We start from the raw sequence: 17,675 nt of genomic DNA, 5'->3' as shown, positions 1-17,675 counted from the left end.
GCAGCAGTGTGTACAATATATCATTGTTCCCTCAATGTCACTGGGTCAAAATCATGGAACTTTCTCCCTAACTGCATTGGAGGGGTACCTACACCGAATGTGCTGCAGCAGTTCAAGATGGCAGCTCACTAACACCTTCTCAAGGGAATTAAGAATGGGATTTAAATGTTGACCCAACCAGTGATGCCCATATTAGCGAGTTTTGAGAAGATTTGTAGCTCAGGTTGAGGTTTTGAATGTAGGTTTGCTCGCTGAGCTGATGCCCATATTCTCTAAACGAATAAAAAAAAGTTACCTCATAATTTTCAACTGCGGACAAATTCAAGCTACTTTTTTTTAGATTAGATTAGATTAGATTACTTACAGTGTGGAAACAGGCCCTTCGGCCCAACAAGTCCACACCGCCCCGCTGAAGCGCAACCCACCCATACCCCCACATTTACCCCTTACCTAACACTACGGGCAATTTAGCATGGCCAATTCACCTGACCTGCACATCTTTGGACTGTGGGAGGAAACCGGAGCACCCGGAGGAAACCCACGCAGACACGGGGAGAACGTGCAAACTCCACACAGTCAGTCGCCTGAGGCGGGAATTGAACCCGGGTCTCTGACGCTGCGAGGCAGCAGTGCTAACCACTGTGCCACCGTGCCGCCCATAAACCTTAACCTGATCTAAATAGCAAGGCAGTTTCCAGAATTTCATATACATGAATCCTAGTGAATTTAATAAACTGGCTTGTAGATTAAGAGGCTCCTAGGCTGCCAGAGTATGAACATGCCTCACCATGGAAGGTGAATGATATATGGAAAATAGTGTAGGCAGAATGTTAAGAGCCAACCTGGAGTTGTACTCAATTAGCTTCTTGGAAGGAACGGTGTTGATTATGAGCTTTAAAATTGTTTGAGAAGTATCTTGCATTTGTAAACTGACTGGGTCAACAACACCGACCTGAATTTTTTGACAGATGTAAAGATGAAACTTCCATTATCTCTGTTATCTTCTATTACCACTGTTAATAGGATGCCCTACAATCCCTGATATCACCATGTCTATGCAGCTAGAACATAATCCCAACACTAACAACTCACTAAAAGATTCCTGAGATTTCATTGGCCTAAAGTTTATGTTTTTTTTGTTTGACCCAGGTAATTTTATGACTGGATGGGGAGTGCATCTGGTTCTTATATGCAGCTTGATAAATTGATACGGAGGCCTTAACATTCTGACTCCTGTTTCTATGGCCCATGACCCTCTTACACTCTATAACTTCCAAAATCTACAGTTTACAAATCTCTATATGTTTTTGTAATTGGCTTCTTGTATATCTGTAACTTTCATTGCTCCACTATTGGTTGTACTGCCCTCAACTTTGGGATTCCCTCCCTAAATCTCTGGTTGCCCTATCTCTGTCTGCTTAAAGTCAATCAAGATTTTGGCCAACTACCCTGATATCTTCTTACATGACTCAGTGTCAAATTATGTTTGAAAACACTCCTGAGAAATGCCATATGATGTTTTTAACTGTTAAAGGCACCAATGAAATTGCTGTTTTTGTGTTGAAAACTTTCTCTTTGTTTCACAGAATTGGTCAATGCTTCTTTTGGCAGTAATGCCTTTCAGATTACCAAGAAACTCATAGATAAGGTTGTTACCGTTAAGTAAGTATTAAATTATTTCACAGGAATATTATTTATGATAGTTCGGCAAAGGATATCTAGAATTAGATATATGCAAACTACTATCTCATTGCAATAATTAACATACTCCTTCAGTACTGTGTTGAAGAGTGTGGTGTTGGAAAAGCGCAGCCAGTCAGGCAGCATCCGAGGAGCAGGAGAATCAGCATTTCAGGCATTAGCCCTTCACCAGGAATGAGGCTTGTGGGCCAAGCGGGCTGAGAGATAAATGGGAGAGGACTGGGGTTGGGGGGGACGGTTGCTGGGAATGCGATAGGGCGATGAAGGTGGTGCTGAAAGTAATAGGTTGGAGAGGAGGATGGAGCAGATAGGTGGGAAGAAAGATGGACAGGAAGGACCATTCAAGAGGATGGTGCAAGTTGTAAGGTTGGGATTGGGATAAGGTGAAGAGAGGGAAAATGGGGAAACTGGTAAAATCCACATTGATCATGTGAGGTTGGAGGATCTCAAAGCGGAAGATGAGGCGTTCTTCCTCCGGGCACTGGGTGGTTAGGATTTGGCCCTGGAGGAGGCCCAGGACCTGCATGCCCTTGGCAGAGTGGGAGGGGATCTGACAGGGGAGTCACGGAGAGAATGATCTCTCCAAAACGCAGATGGCAGGGGGAGGGAAATATATCTCTGGCAGATCCTTCTACACCCTCATCCAAGTCATTTATAAAACTGACCTAGACTTCTGGAAATCCAAGTGCAGGCCAACCCCCATATCTGCGGAATCGGTTTCCACGGTTTCAGTTACCCATGGTTTACATATTACAGGGAACATTCCAGAACCAGGGACCAGGGGGTGGCCAGCAGGTACATTAAATGAATGGGATCGCAACTATCCACGGTTTCAGACTTCCGCAGTAGGTCTTGGAACATATACCCCACAAGTACAGGGGGACTTTTGTACAGTATATTCAAAGCACATGTTATTCCTTTAAAGAACTCCAACAAATTGATTGAATATGATCTCCCTTTGATACTGACTCTACTGAATCTCCTTACATTTTTCTAAATTAATTGGAATCGGTGCTGGACCACATTTATATAAATGATTTGGATGTGAACATAGGAGATATAGTTAGTAAGTTTGCAGATGATACCAAAATTGGAGGTGTAGTGGACAATGAAGAAGGTTACCTCAGATTACAGTGCGATCTTGATCAGATGGGCCAATAGGCTGAGGAGTGGCAGATGGAGTTTAATTCAGATAAAGTGAGGTGCTGCATTTTGGAAAGACAAATCAGGGCAGGACTTATATACTTAATGGTAAGGTCCTGGAGAGTGTTGCTGAACAGAGGCCTTGGAATGCAGGTTCATAGTACTATACCTTGAAAGTGGAGTCCCACGTCAACAGGATAGCGAAGAAGACATTTGGTTTGCTTGCCTTTATTGAGTATAGGAGTTGGAAGGTTATGTTGTGGTTTTATAGGACATTGGTTAGGCCACTTTTGGAATACTGTGTGCAATTCTGGTCTCCTTGCTATAGGAAGGATGTTGTGAAACTTGAAAGGGTTCAGAAAAGATTTACAAGGATGTTGCCAGGATTGGAGGGTTTGAGCCAAAGGGGGAGGCTGAACAGGCTGGAGCAGTTTTCAGTGGTGCATTGGAGGTTGAGGGGTGACCTTATAGAGGTTTATAAAATCATGATGGGCTTGGATAGGGAAAATAGCCAAGGTCTTCCCCCTGGGCTGGAGGAGTCCAAAACCAGATGGCATAGGTTTAAGGTGAGAAGTGAAATACTTAAAAATGACCTAACAGGCAACTTTTTAATGCAGAGGGTGGTGCGTGAATGGAACGAGCTGCCAGAAGAAATGGTGGAGGCTGGTACAATTACAACATTTAACAGGCACCTGGATGGATATATGAATAGGGAGGGTTTGGAGGAATATGGGCCAAGTGCTAGCAAATGGGACTCGATTAGGTTCGGACATCTGCTCGGCATAGGACCAAAGGGTCTGTTTCTGTGCTGTACATCCCTGTGCCTCATATAAATAAATCTGGAATTAAAAGCCTTGCATCACACTGAAACATATAAGATTCTTCAGGAGCTTTATGCGGAAGATATCAAGGGGATGTTTTCTCTTATAGGAAAACCTAGAAGAGAGAGCAGAGTTTCAGAGTAAGGGATTGCTCATTTGAGTTGGGTTGAGGAGAAATTTCTTCACTGAGAGTCATAGATCTTTGGTATTCTGTCCCCCGAAAACTGGATTCTGAGTCATTGAATGTATTCAAAGCTGAGATAAACAGGGAACTATAGGGAAGTCGAGGATTATGGGAAGCAAGCAGGAAAATGGATTGAGGTAGGAGATTGAGGTAGGATCAGATCAGCCATGAACTTACTGATTGGCAAAACAGTTTCAAGGGGTTGAATGGTCTGTTCCTGTCTTACTACTTGGGTTTCATGTGTCAGTCATGGTGACCTGGGAAGTAATGTCATAAAAACCCCATCTGGTTCAGTAAAACAAATCTGTCATCCTTCTTAATGCCTAATAGGCACTACTTAAATATACTGCTTGCATGTGATGTGAAACATATGTTGTTTTATCAATTTGGAGTGATTTCTCTTTAAGAGCTCAACATACAAGTGAGACATGTACTTGGATGTTGTGACATGACTGCAGGGTCTCTACATTGCAAGACTCTAGACACAGGCTGTGACTTGAGAACGTGCTGTTCTGTATATATTAGTTTTGCTGTAAATGAAATTGACAATCACTGAGAAGGTTTATAGATTTTTTTTGGATTGATCTTGCAATTCCAAAAGTACTTTTCAAAAGCTTAGGCTGTTGCAAAGCACTTGACACCCAATGATATATTTCCACAGTCGCTATTGTAATGTAGGGAACAGAAAAGCCAATTTGTGCACAGCAAGGCCCCACAAACAGCAATGAAGTAAATGACCAGTCAATCTGTTTGGGTGGAGGGATAAATGTTGGCCAGAGCACTGGGAGAATTCCAGCACTTTCTTTGAAATAGTGCATGCCATTTTTTTAAATGTCTTTTGGGGTCCTCTGTTTAATGCCTCGTGATGTACAATGAAAAATGGACATTTTGGCAAAAGTACCAGCATCTGTCGGACTGCATTGAGAAAGAAGTCACAGCCTCGAGGAGAGAAAGGAAATGAATAAGGATAAAAAAAGGAACAGGGGAATTAAGTATTGGAAGTTGTCTCTTCCTCATCCTGTGAGAAACTCTTGTCTTTAATAAGGTGTCTCTGCAACTCAGGGTGGAGGACATCCTACTTGCCATCCTTCGCCTCATTGAGTATGAGAAGGCCATAGTGGACGCTGAGGGAGCTATTGGTCTAGCTGCTGTGGTTGCTGGGAAGCTACCAGAACTCAAAGGCAAACGGTAAGAATTACCTGTGGCACCAGTTTACCTATTGCCATACATTGTTATTGAACATTTTCCTCAAAGTAGATACAAGTTTGAAATCTCTGCAGGAAAATTAAATCTCCTGTATAGTGTTGCTCAAACTTATCAAAGAATGATACAGTACAGAAGGAGGTCATTCTGCTTACTGAACGCTACCCATTCTGAAAGAGTTCACCAACACAGTCCCACACCCATTGTCCTTCCCCATAGTCCTGTACTTCTGTTCCCCTTTCAACTATATACACACAAGTTACTTTTGAAAGAGAAGAATTCAGCTCCCTCCGTGATTCAGTTGTTAAAATTGACACACGGTTGAGCCAGTAGACCAGCAGACCATAGCTACTGTTGTGATTTTAGCTGGTTTCTGTAGTTCTTTTTAAAATTGATTTTTTTTTAAATTAAGCTTTCAGAGGGTTGTTTTTGCTTTGGACTGGAACCAGCAGTGTTCCACAGGGATCAGTACTGGGTCCACTTTTGATTGTCATTTATCTAAGTGATTCAGATGAGAATGAAGAAGGCATGGTTAGTAAATTTGCAGATGATACCAAAATCGGCGGTGTAGGTTATCTAAGATTACAAAGCGATCTTGATCAATTGGGTCAATGAGCTGAGGAGTGGCAGGTAGAGTTTAAGTTGGATTAATGTGAGGCATTGCAGTTTGGTAAAAGCAGCAAGGGCAGGACTTGTACAAATAAAAGCAGGGCTTTGAGTAGTGCTGTAACAAAGAGACCTAGGGGTTCAGGTACATAATTCTTTGAAGTTTTTATCACATGTAAAAAGGGTGGTTAAGAAACATTTAGCACACTTGCCTTCATTGCTCAGACCTTTGAGTATAGGAGTTGAGAAGTCATGTTGAGGTTGTGCAGGACATTAATGGGGCATCTTCTGGAGTACTGTGTCCAATTCTGATTGGCCTATAATGGGAAGGATGTTATTAAGCTAGAGAGGTTTCAGAAAAGATTTACCAGAATTTTGCTGGAATGAAGTGTTTGAATTATAAAGAGAGACTAATTAGGCTGGGACGTTTTCACTGGTGTTTAGGAGGTTGAGGGATGACCTTATAGAGGTCATGGAGGATATAGACAAGGTAAACCTTTTCCCTAAGATTGGGGATTCCAAGACTAGAAAGCATATTTTAAGGTAAAAGGAGAAAGATTGAAAAAAACACATGAGGGGCAACATTTTCACACAGATTGTGGTTTGTATGTGGAATGAACTTCCAGAGGAAGTGGTGATGTAATAAAGTTACAATGTTTAAAAGAATTTAGGTAAGAAATGTTTGGAGAGATTTGGGCCAAGCACAGACAGGTGGAAATAGTTTAGGTTGGAATATAGTCAGCATGAACTGTTTGGATCGAAGGGTCTGTTTCCATGTTGTATGATTCTATGACTCATTTTTTTCTCTAAATGGCAGCTCCTGCTTGAAAGAATGATTAGTATGTGAACTTTGCTCCCACAAGGGAGTAGTTGAGTGGATAATGTGGATTTAGAGGGACACATGATAACTACATGAAAGAAAAGGGAATGAATGATATGCTGACCAAGTTGATGAAGAGGATGGTTGTACAGAGCAAAAACACTGCCTGAAACCAGATGGTTAAATTTATCCATTCTGTAAATTCCATGTAACTCATCATAACATTTTATGTAGATTCATCATTACCTCTTGGCCTTTATATTCCATTCTTTTTGGTAAAATCTAGTGTTCCATTAGCTTTTGTGTTAATGTCCTTACCATCCTTATCACCTGCTTTGAAGTTCTGTGATCCAGTAGTGTCTTTGCTCCTGCCCAGCTCTGAGTCTGTTCCCATTAACATCATTCTTATGGACAGATGTTTTCTCTGTCCACCCGCTGACTTTACAATGTGTCAGGAAGTCCAGCAGTGATGCTGCTTTGGGGAAACACTGTGTATTTAACAAAACAACATGTCAGTGAAACATATGAATTTAATCTGGTGATTGGGTCGGGGTGGGCATGATGTGAAAGAGAAACATTTGTAGCTTCCTTCCTGTGAGGACACAATTTCCTTCAATTGGACTAGACCCTGAGATTGAGATTAACAACAATGTCTGTCAGTAACACACAGAACAGTTAATAGAACCCAAGACTGTAAGTATCACATTAAATAGATACCAAGACCATATTTTAAAGAACACAAACATATTTTCAGATGCCAGACTGAGTTTTGCTAATGTGGTTTAATGGGTTCTCAGCTGGATTTTTAAAAGGTAATAATAATGAAATAGGTCATTCAACCCATGACGACCATGGCGATGGTTTTACTCCCAACCCTTTTTATCTAACCCTATTATACCTTCCAATTCTTTCTCTCATGTGCTTATCTAGCTTCTTCTTAAATCTATCTATCTATCTATCTATCTATCTATCTATCTATCTATCTATCTATCTATCTATCTATCTATCTATCTATCTATCTCTCTATCTCTCTATCTCTCTATCTCTCTATCTCTCTATCTATCTATCTGTTTTACCTACTCCCTGTGGTAGCTAGCTCCAAGGTTCCCAAACCCTAGGTTGCAACTCCTGTTGAGGACACAGGAAGGCAGCACGGTGACTCAGTGAGGTGCTGCCTCACAGTGCCAGGGACACAGATTTGAGTCCAGCATTGGGTGACTGTGTACAGTTTGCACATTCTCCCCATGTCTGTGTGGGTTTCCTCCAGGTGCTCCAGTTTCCTCCCACAGTCCAAGCATGTGCAGATTAGGCGGATTGGCCATGCTAAATTGCCCATAGTGTCCAGGAATGTATAGGTTGTGTGGATTAGACATGGGAAATGCTGGGTTATTGGGAGGGGTGGTGTGGACTTGATGGGCTGAATGGCTTGCTTTCACGCTGTCGGGATTCCCTGAGTCTAAGATCTGGAGGTGCCGGTGTTGGACTGAGGTGCACAAAGTTAAAAATCACACAACACCAGGTTTATTTGGAAGTACTAGATTTCGGAGCACTGCTCCTTCATCAGGTGGCCATGGAGCAGGATCATACGACACAGAATTTATAGCAAAAGATCACAGTGTCATCCATGCAACTGATACGATATATTGAACAAACCTAGATTGCTGTTTAGTCTTTCATCTTTTAGAATGGGTTGCAGGTTTCAGTTCATTAATATGTAAATCCCAGAACTTCTTTCAAATCATATTATCAAGATAACTTAAGGTTTTATAAAAAAAAAGTGACATCTCAGCTCCGACAATACATTAAAGGTTTGAGGTTAGAGTCTGTCTGTATCCCAATCTTGAGTCAAGACAGGTTTTATTTCCAAAGTAGAAATTTATAAAATGTTATATGAATTGACTGCTTGCATTGACTGCCTGCAGATTTTGTGCTTTTTGAACAAAATAGAATGTAATTGCAATTACAATTCTGCAAATGCAAATTTACCCCATAGACACATATGTGTGTGTGTATGTGAGGGGGGGGGGGGGGGTGGAGAGATACACACAGAAAGTTTGTGTGTTTGCCTGTGCCTCTCAGGGGATGTGTGTGTCTGAGATAGAGCATGTGTATGATAGAGGTGAGTATGTGAGTATGTAAGAGTGTGTGTATGTGTGTGAGAGTATATAGTGTAGTGGCGTCACTTGTAGTGTTGACATGAACCCAAGATCCCGGTTAAGGCTATCCTCATGGGTATCGAATTTGGCTATCAGCCTCTACTCAGCCACCCTGCATTGTTGTGTATCCCAAAGTCCACCTTGGAGGATGGTCACTCGAAGATCCAAGGCTGAATGTCCCTGACTGCTGAAGTGCTCCCCGAATGGGAGGGAGTACACCTGTCTGGTATGCATTCGTCTGTTGTCGTAGCATCTGCTTGGTCTCACCAATGTACTTTGTCTCAGGGCATCCTTGCCTGCATTGTATGAGATAGACAACGTTGGCTGAGTCTCATGAGTACCTGCCATTATATGGTGGGTGGTATCCCTATGTATAATGGTGGTATTCATGTCAACACTCTGACACGTCTTGGAGTGAATGCCATGACAGGGTTGTACAGTGTTGTGGTCAATGTTGTCCTGAGGCTGGGCAGTTTGCTGCAGACAATGGTCTGTTTAAGGTTTGGTGATTGTTTAAAGATGAGAAGTGGGTTCATGTCACACACAGGTGATCCCACTACACTACACACTCAAACACATACACATATACGCGCACTCTTTCATATTCATGCAGACCCTCATACACACACTCTCTCTCAGACACCCCCCCGAGAGGCGGACACACACAAACATACACTGTCACATGCACTCACACGTACACGCTCACATGCACACACTCACACTTTCCCCTCCCCTCACCGCCCCCACAGACACACACTCACTCACTCACTCTCTCTCTTATATGCATGTACACACACAGAAGTCTTTATTCTATGTGAACTCTTTATTCATTTCACCAATATTTACCCCTTCACTCTTAACTATGAAGAAGATTGTTTGGCAATGATTCATCCATTCTACAAGTTTATTAATGTCTTCCTGTGTTTTATTACAATTCCCCTCAGCATTAACTACACTGTGACATTCCTTTCAGAATCCATTTAATATTAAGCATTGCACTTACTTTTTCCATATTCTCTGTCTATAATTTCAAAGTTACTTGATGGCTATAGAGATCTATATCAGCCCTTTACAGAATTTGTAACTAAATCTTTGTGTCTCCTTTACAGCTGTCTGATTCTTCAGGGAGATGGTAATTCCCATTGAGAGGCTCTTAATTGTCTGGATCGTTGTCGATACCTGCTTTATAATTATAACCTTTAGCAAATTCTAGCTTAACTCTGTATCAGAGTCAGTGCTGAGATCATCAGAATTTAGATTCCTTTCAGTGCCAGGGTTATTGATATGACCAGTAGGAGAACATTAGGGGCAGCATTGTGAACAGTAGGAGAGTGGCTTCTTTCTTTTTAGTGGGGGTATCACCCTAACCAGTGGCGGAATGGCCTCTCTCGCACTAGGCACAGGACTGTGACCAGTTGAAAAGTGGCCTCTCTTCACCACTGGGGCCAACACTGTGACCTGTAGAAGAATAACCTGTTGTGGTATTATTTGGATTAGTGGTAGTGTTCCTGGCTGCCTCTGCAGTTATGACCTAGTTTCAGATAGTTCTGTTGAGTGGGTGTGTAGTTCCAGCTCTACATTCTGGATTGGCTAACCTAAAGGATAATCGTATCAGGTGGGTATAATTGTATTCTTCCAACCTGTTCCCACATGTAGTAGGTGTAAAGCCTTCCCACTGTTCAGGCTAAATTCATGGAGTTGTGTTTATCCAATTACTCTCTATGGTTGTTCACTACAGATTCCACCGCTGCTTGAAAAAGCAGTGTCTTGCTGGCTCATTGCAGGATGCTTTGCCTGGACTCTGGATTCCCTCAGAAAATCCAACAAAATGGGGTCAGCTGCTAGGAAACCATCTGCAGAATCAGTTCCCCTCTGTTAGGATTAAAGGATTTTGACAGTTTTAAGCTGCAGTGCAACCTGTTTGACCCAAATGTTTGCTGACTGGTCACCTGTTCTCTCTTCCAGTGTGGTCATTGCTCTGTGCAGTGGCAATATAGACATTCCCCTGCTGCATCAGTGTCTAGACAGGGCACTGGTGGTGGACAACAGGCTATGCAAGTTCTCCATCCAACTGACCGACTGTGCTGGAGATCTCGCGAAGCTGCTTGAGATACTTGCTCGTGAAGAAGTGCAGTGAGTACAGAGAAAGCACCAGAATTATTTTATATACGTGGTTAGTTCTTTGTTTAATTTTTAAAAATGTATTCATGGAATATGGACACGATTGCATGAGGAGAAAGTGAGGACTGCAGATGCTGGAGATCAGAGCCAAAAATGTGTTGCTGGAAAAGCGCAGCAGGTCAGGCAGCATCCAAGGAACAGGAGAATCGACGTTTCGGGCATAAGCCCTTCTTCAGGAATGAGGAAAGTGTGTCATGAGCCAGCATTTATCACCTATTCCTAGTTTCCCTAGGGAAGGTGGTGGTGAGCTTCTTGAACTGCTACAGTCTATTTGGTGTAGGTAGACCTACAGTGATGTGAGGTAAGGAGTTTCTGGATTTTGATTCAGCGACAATGAAAGAACGATGATATATTTCCAAGTCAGGATGGTGTGTGGCTTGGAAAGAACTTGCAAGTGGCAGTGATCCCATCTACCTGATGCTTTTGTCCTTGTTAGATTGTAATGGTTGTGGGTTTGGCAGATACTACCTAAGGAGCCTTGTTGAATGTGTTTTTAAATTAATTTTAATGGCTGTTTGGTGATCGAGTCCCAGAATAAAAGTGCAGGAAACGTGAATTCAAATCCCAACATAGACACTGAATCTCAAAATAAAAAGCTAGCAAAAACAAAAGTGACGATAAACTTCTCAGATTGTCAAACAATTCACTATCCCCTCAAAGGAAAGTAAGCTGCTATACTTAACTGATTTGCCTTTTCTGTGACTCCAGCCTCTCGACCAATGTGGGTGACTCTGAATGACCTTTCAGTTGCCTGGCAAGCACCATGTCCTCAGGGCAACTGGGAGTGGCAACAACTTGTCAATGCCAACCACATCTGAAGAATACATTTTAAAACATTAATTCATTGTAATTTAATCGGATTTTTAAAGGTGAGATCAGAAAAGCTTCCTCACTGATGTGTGTGAGTTGTCACCCAGTCTATTTTAGGGAAGATTGATCCAGGATTTCTCTACTAACCAGCAGGTCTCCATTGAAATTGCATGTGAATAGATGCCAATATGGGGATGGTCAAGTCTCACAACGAAGTAACATGGCAACATACATCATATAATCTCATACTTGAAGGGAATGAAGATATTAAATATTTTCTAAAACTCTAGAGCTATGTAAAGAAATAGCCAGAAATAAGACAGGAAAAAAAATTAGATAAACGAAAGACATTTTCTTTAAGCTATAAATACAACAGCTTGATTTAGTCCTTTTGCTGTAGAAAAAGATCCCAAGTACTAAGGGCCAAGGCAGCTGAGGACATGATTGCCCATTGATGGATTGATTAAAATTAGTGATCCACAAGATGAGAGTCTTAAAATTGGATTTATAGACATCCTTAGACACAGACCCATATAAACACGAGCAAACAGACATCGATACAAACATACAAAAACATAGGTACACACAAACATCAACACTAACCCACACAAACACATAGGGACATACCCACAGCCTCACCATGAACATTCGCAAATGAAGGGGAACTGCACAATACAGACACCTCACTGAAATGCCCAAACATTTTAAGCTTTGAAATATAAATCAGCATTCTGAAATAGATGGTTCAGGTGACAGTCAATCATCAATATACCAAGTTCTATAATGGTATTTTAAACCTTAAAAAAGACATGCCCAATGTAAAGCTTTCCACAAGTTATGTCACTATTGTCTAATTACACACAGCGATGGCAGTTATTGTTGAAAGGATTATGAAATACTTTCAATTTCAGGAAAATTACAGAAAATGGCTACCAGCAAATAATTTTCTTTTATAAGAAATGAAAATGTCTGTATGTATTTGTGTGTGTGTGTGTGTGTGTGTGTGCGCGCGCACTAATATTTTTTATAACTTACCAATGAAAAAGAACTTTAGTAGCCATCTCCTGGGCCATTTGAGGAAGGAGTAGTTCTTGCAGCCGAGTGTAATGTGATCTCCAGGCCAATGTTGACTATTTAACAGATCTAAAATGACGTACTGAACAATATATGTTTGCAAAAAAACAGACACTTGATGTCTGTTCCCTAAGTGCCCATATTCACAGATTTCACTCGACATGGGCCATTAAGTTAACCTCTTTTTAATACAAGCCATCTGGCCTAATCCCAATCCTTCCTTGCTTTAAATACTTTCCAACATTCCTTTTTAATTCAATACTTATTTCTTTCAAAGGAAATTTATGAAATCTGACTCTCATTGCTGTGTTCTGTTCACTGTTTTCTATCCCTCTCTTTCTTGCCCTAGGGTGCTGAATATTACCCAGGAACGGGCCTTTATCACGTCAGATATCTTCACTGTTAAGGTAAGAAAGAATCAAAAGTTAAGGTCGAATCAGATTGTGATTTAATTGTCAAACATATGCTTGTTCACAGTCGAAGAGTGTGGTGCTGGAAAAGCACAGCCAGTCAGGCAGCATCCGAGGAGCAGGAGAATTGACATTTTGGGCATAAGCCCTTCATCGGCCCTTTCCTGGATGCTGCCTGACCAGCTGTGCTTTTCCAGCACCACACTCTTCGACTGATCTCTAGCATCTGCAGTCCTCACTTTCTCATAGACCTATAACTTTGTTCATAGGTCTGACTGTGAGAACAGACTATACCCATTGTCTCCAATCAGTTCTGACTTGGAATGCTCAATGGCCACAGGATAATGTGCAGATTTAAACTTAGGAAATGTCTACAGGGTAAACACCAAGGAAGTTAGATTTTGTTGGGGATTGAGGGACTGCGTTGGACACAAGGAAGTTGAATTATCAGTAAACCTTTAATTTGTTTTGTACAGAGTAATCAGTAAGGCCAGAGGTATTTGTATAATATAACATGCAGGGAATTGTTTAGTGTTTGTTAGGTCAGAGCATTGAGGAATGTGGAGCTTTGGCAAGGGGAATGAGTTGAAATACAGATAATCTCATGTAATGGCAAGGCTGAGTCAAAGAGCTGAATGGTCTGGTATATTCCCTATTTGTTAAGAATAGCACCAAGAGAACCAGAAAATTTGAAAATTCTGCCAGTGTGAATCTAACTCAGATAGACACCTCCATGTTTCTATGGAGATTGTTAAAATAAAGAGCTGAGGCAGATTATGACCAGTCCTGGATACACTCTCACAGGCTGAGACCACACATCAGCATTCAGAACATTTTGGGAACTAGATGGTGTTACATGCACAGAAAGGAAATCAACAAGGGGTGTTTTTTGAGCCAGAGTGGAGTTGGGTATGGCCAGAAGGATTGATATGTCCACTTGCGCATCTCTCCATCCTTTTGCCTCAGCTACCTCAACTTTCAATTCTAGGAATCCCTATATTAACTGTTCTGCCTTGCCTCCTCTGAAACCCTCTTACCCTTTAAATTAACCTCTTTGACCAAACATTCAGTCATCCTATTCAAACATTTCCTTTAATTCAGCATCCATTCGGCTTTTTGTTGTGTGAAAGGTTTTCTACGTCAAAGATTTTGCATGAACGTAAAATGTTGCTACTGTGTGGAGATGTTTTGCTCTCTGTTTCATGCTGTACCTCACTTGGTAACAGCTGAAACTACAGATAGAGGGAACCTGAACCTATATTCAGCCCATCTTGCAGTTGACCTAAAATTGTGTATGCTGGAAGTGCAGACCAAACACTACATGCGTTGGAGATAAAGCAGAGTTCATTGCCTAATCTGGCATCACAATCTTAGCTCTAAACAATAGCATCTCTTCAATGCCATTCGAAGCAAATCTTTCACGGTAATTTCTATTCATTTCGTCAGGCATCTGGTGAGCCCAGACCTTTGACATAAGGTCCACAGTGACTGAATCTCACACTGTCCACACTGGCAAACCTGCACACACTGAGCAAGCCACACACTGTTCACACTGACAAATTCATATACACTGGTCACTCTGAGGTCTCCAATATTTGATAAACTGTTTTCAGGTTTGTTTCCTCATTGTGTATTATATTCCTTGTCTGGTCACTAAAACCTGTTAGGATCAACAAGTTAATGAAAACAAGGTTTTAAACTTTACAATCAACCCTTGACGCTCTGAGGTTTACACCAACAGAGACACTGTTGCTGTTATAGGTAACCTGGGACTTTGCAGCCAATCAATGATCATGCTCTGCTCCGCCAGCTCCCATTTATAAATATTGTATAATACTGATCTTCCATGAGGAAAGGAAAACATTCTGTGCATAGTTCCCAAAAGAGAAACTAACATATTCATTACAGACTGGGAACAGTTATAATTGAGGATGAAATAATTTCAAAGGTATAAAAGCAATTTTTCATGCCAGATCCATTTGACACAGTAATGCTGGTCAGCCCAGCTGAATGAAACCTGCTGGGAGGGTTATGAGAGGGCCAACAAACTATGAATTGATTCACTGTTTGAGGAACAAGCACAGCTGACACTAGAAGGAAAAGTTGAATTCTAAAAACCTATTGCAGGGTTGATGAACAAACACATATGGAGTCTCAGGAGCAAAATCTCCTGGATTGGTCTGGGTTTGATATAGTCTGGTCTCTTCTGTGCGCTTCCTTCCAAAAATGTTATGCCCACTATTTATTTATCTTTGTATATAGTTTGATGTTATATTCTGCTAAGTGGACGCTATAAATTTGCTTTCTAGCTCTCAGGTGAGTCATGTGATTTAATTAAATATGAGGAGGCCTAATTAAGCCAGTTGAAACTTTATTGCTGGAACAGCACAGCAGGTCAGGCAGCATCCAGGGAACAGGAGATTCGACATTTCGGGCACAGGCCCTTCTTCAGGAATGAGCAGAGAGTGTTCAGCAGGAGAAGATAAAAGGTAGGGAGGAGGGACTTGGAGGAGGGGCGTTGGAAATGTGATAGGTGGAAAGAGGTCAAGGTGAGGGTGATAGGTCGGAGTAGGATGGAGGCGGAGAGGTCAAGAAGAAGACTGCAGGTCAGGAAGGCGGTGCCGGGCTGGAGGGATTCGGCTGAGACAAGGTGGGGGGAGGGGGGATGAAGAAACTGGTGAAGTCCAAGTTCATCCCCTGTGGTTGGAGGGTTCCCAGTCGGAAGATAAGACGCTCCTCCTCCGACCGTCGCGTTGTTGTGGTTTGGCGGTGGATGAGTCCAATGACCTGCATATCCTCGGTGGAGTGGGAGGGGGAGTTGAAATGCTGTGCTACAGGGTGGGTATGTGGAACAATCCATCTTCCGCAACTACACTGGCCCCACCCCCCATCTTTTCCTTCGCTACATTGATGACTGTATCGGCGCTACCTCGTGCTCCCACGAGGAGGTTGAACAGTTCATCCACTACACTAACACCTTCCACCCCGACCTCAAATTCACCTGGACAGTCTCGGACTCCTCCCTCCCCTTCCTAGACCTTTCTGTTTCTATCTCAGGCGACCGAATCAACACGGACATCTACTACAAACCAACCGACTCCCACAGCTACCTGGACTACACCTCCTCCCATCCTGCCCCCTGTAAAAACGCCATCCCATTCTCCCAATTCCTTCGTCTCCGCCGCATCTGCTCCCAGGAGGACCAGTTCAAAATACGTACAACACAGATGGCCTCCTTCTTCAAGGACCGCAATTTCCCCCCCCGACGTGGTCGACGGTGCCCTCCACCGCATCTCCTCCACTTCCCGCTCCTCCGCCCTTGAGCCCCGCCCCTCCAACCGCCACCAGGACAGAACCCCACTGGTCCTCACCTACCACCCCACCAATCTCCATGTACAGCGCATCATCCGCCGTCACTTCCGCCACCTCCAAACAGACCCCAGCACCAAGGATATATTTCCCTCCCCTCCCCTATCAGCTTTCCGTAGAGACCACTCCCTCCGCGACTCCCTTGTCAGATCCACACCCCCCACCGACCCAACCTCCACTCCCGGCACCTTCCCTTGCAACCGCAGGAGGTGCAACACTTGCGCCCACACCTCCCCCCTCACTTCTCTCCAAGGCCCCCAAGGAAACTTCCATATCCGCCACAGATTCACCTGCACCTCCACCCACATCATCTACTGCATCCGCTGCAGCCGGTGTGGCCTCCTCTATATTGGGGAGACAGGCCGCCTACTTGCGGAGCGATTCAGAGAGCACCTCTGGGCCACCCGGACGAACCAACCCAACCACCCTGTAGCACAGCATTTCAACTCCCCCTCCCACTCCACCGAGGATATGCAGGTCATTGGACTCATCCACCGCCAAACCACAACAACGCGACGGTCGGAGGAGGAGCGTCTTATCTTCCGACTGGGAACCCTCCAACCACAGGGGATGAACTTGGACTTCACCAGTTTCTTCATCCCCCCTCCCCCCACCTTGTCTCAGCCGAATCCCTCCAGCCCGGCACCGCCTTCCTGACCTGCAGTCTTCTTCTTGACCTCTCCGCCTCCATCCTACTCCGACCTATCACCCTCACCTTGACCTCTTTCCACCTATCACATTTCCAACGCCCCTCCTCCAAGTCCCTCCTCCCTACCTTTTATCTTCTCCTGCTGAACACTCTCTGCTCATTCCTGAAGAAGGGCCTGTGCCCGAAACGTCGAATCTCCTGTTCCCTGGATGCTGCCTGACCTGCTGTGCTGTTCCAGCAATAAAGTTTCAACTTTGATCTCCAGCATCTGCAGACCTCACTTTCTCCCCTAATTAAGATAGAGCAAACATTCCATCTCTCTCTAGAGCTTCAATCTGAATTTTGGGGCAAGCCTTTCTGCTCAAGCTGAAAGTTTGGAATCTCTGTGTCATAAAACCAAAGGAAAATGAATTTTCAATGGCCTTATTAGAAACACACAGCTCCTGAAACGAGTTAACCTCAATTCTGGTTCAAGTGTGAACCTTCACATGAGGCTTCGAGAAATCTGGGTTCTGTCACTTTTGTTATTTGGGCCTCATTCTCATCTG

The 17,675-nt window shown here is 43.1% G+C and overlaps 1 protein-coding gene and 1 long non-coding RNA gene across 4 annotated transcripts in view; one reads left to right on the top strand and one right to left on the bottom strand.

The window, feature by feature from the left end:
• Positions 1-17,675, top strand: part of LOC122541770 (uncharacterized) — an 85,237-nt gene that overhangs the window by 62,602 nt on the left and 4,960 nt on the right. For all 3 annotated transcript variants that reach the window (XM_087982548.1, XM_087982549.1, XM_043678730.2), the window contains 4 exons: positions 1,587-1,662; positions 4,912-5,037; positions 10,600-10,767; positions 13,049-13,106. In XM_087982548.1, the coding sequence (XP_087838674.1) occupies positions 1,587-1,662; positions 4,912-5,037; positions 10,600-10,767; positions 13,049-13,106 (428 nt within the window). The remainder of the gene's footprint in view (positions 1-1,586; positions 1,663-4,911; positions 5,038-10,599; positions 10,768-13,048; positions 13,107-17,675) is intronic.
• LOC122541773 (uncharacterized) lies at positions 6,703-13,039 on the bottom strand. The gene is made up of 3 exons (XR_006309672.2): positions 12,661-13,039; positions 11,499-11,629; positions 6,703-6,966 (listed from the first exon to the last, which is right to left on the bottom strand). It is a non-coding gene; the product is annotated as an uncharacterized LOC122541773 (long non-coding RNA).

The sequence above is a fragment of the Chiloscyllium plagiosum genome, unplaced genomic scaffold, assembly GCF_037043375.1.
Source record: "Chiloscyllium plagiosum isolate Xiang-an unplaced genomic scaffold, Cpla_swu_hap1 HiC_scaffold_43, whole genome shotgun sequence".
Taxonomy (NCBI): domain Eukaryota; kingdom Metazoa; phylum Chordata; class Chondrichthyes; order Orectolobiformes; family Hemiscylliidae; genus Chiloscyllium; species Chiloscyllium plagiosum.
This window is presented reverse-complemented; position numbering and strand designations above follow the sequence as displayed.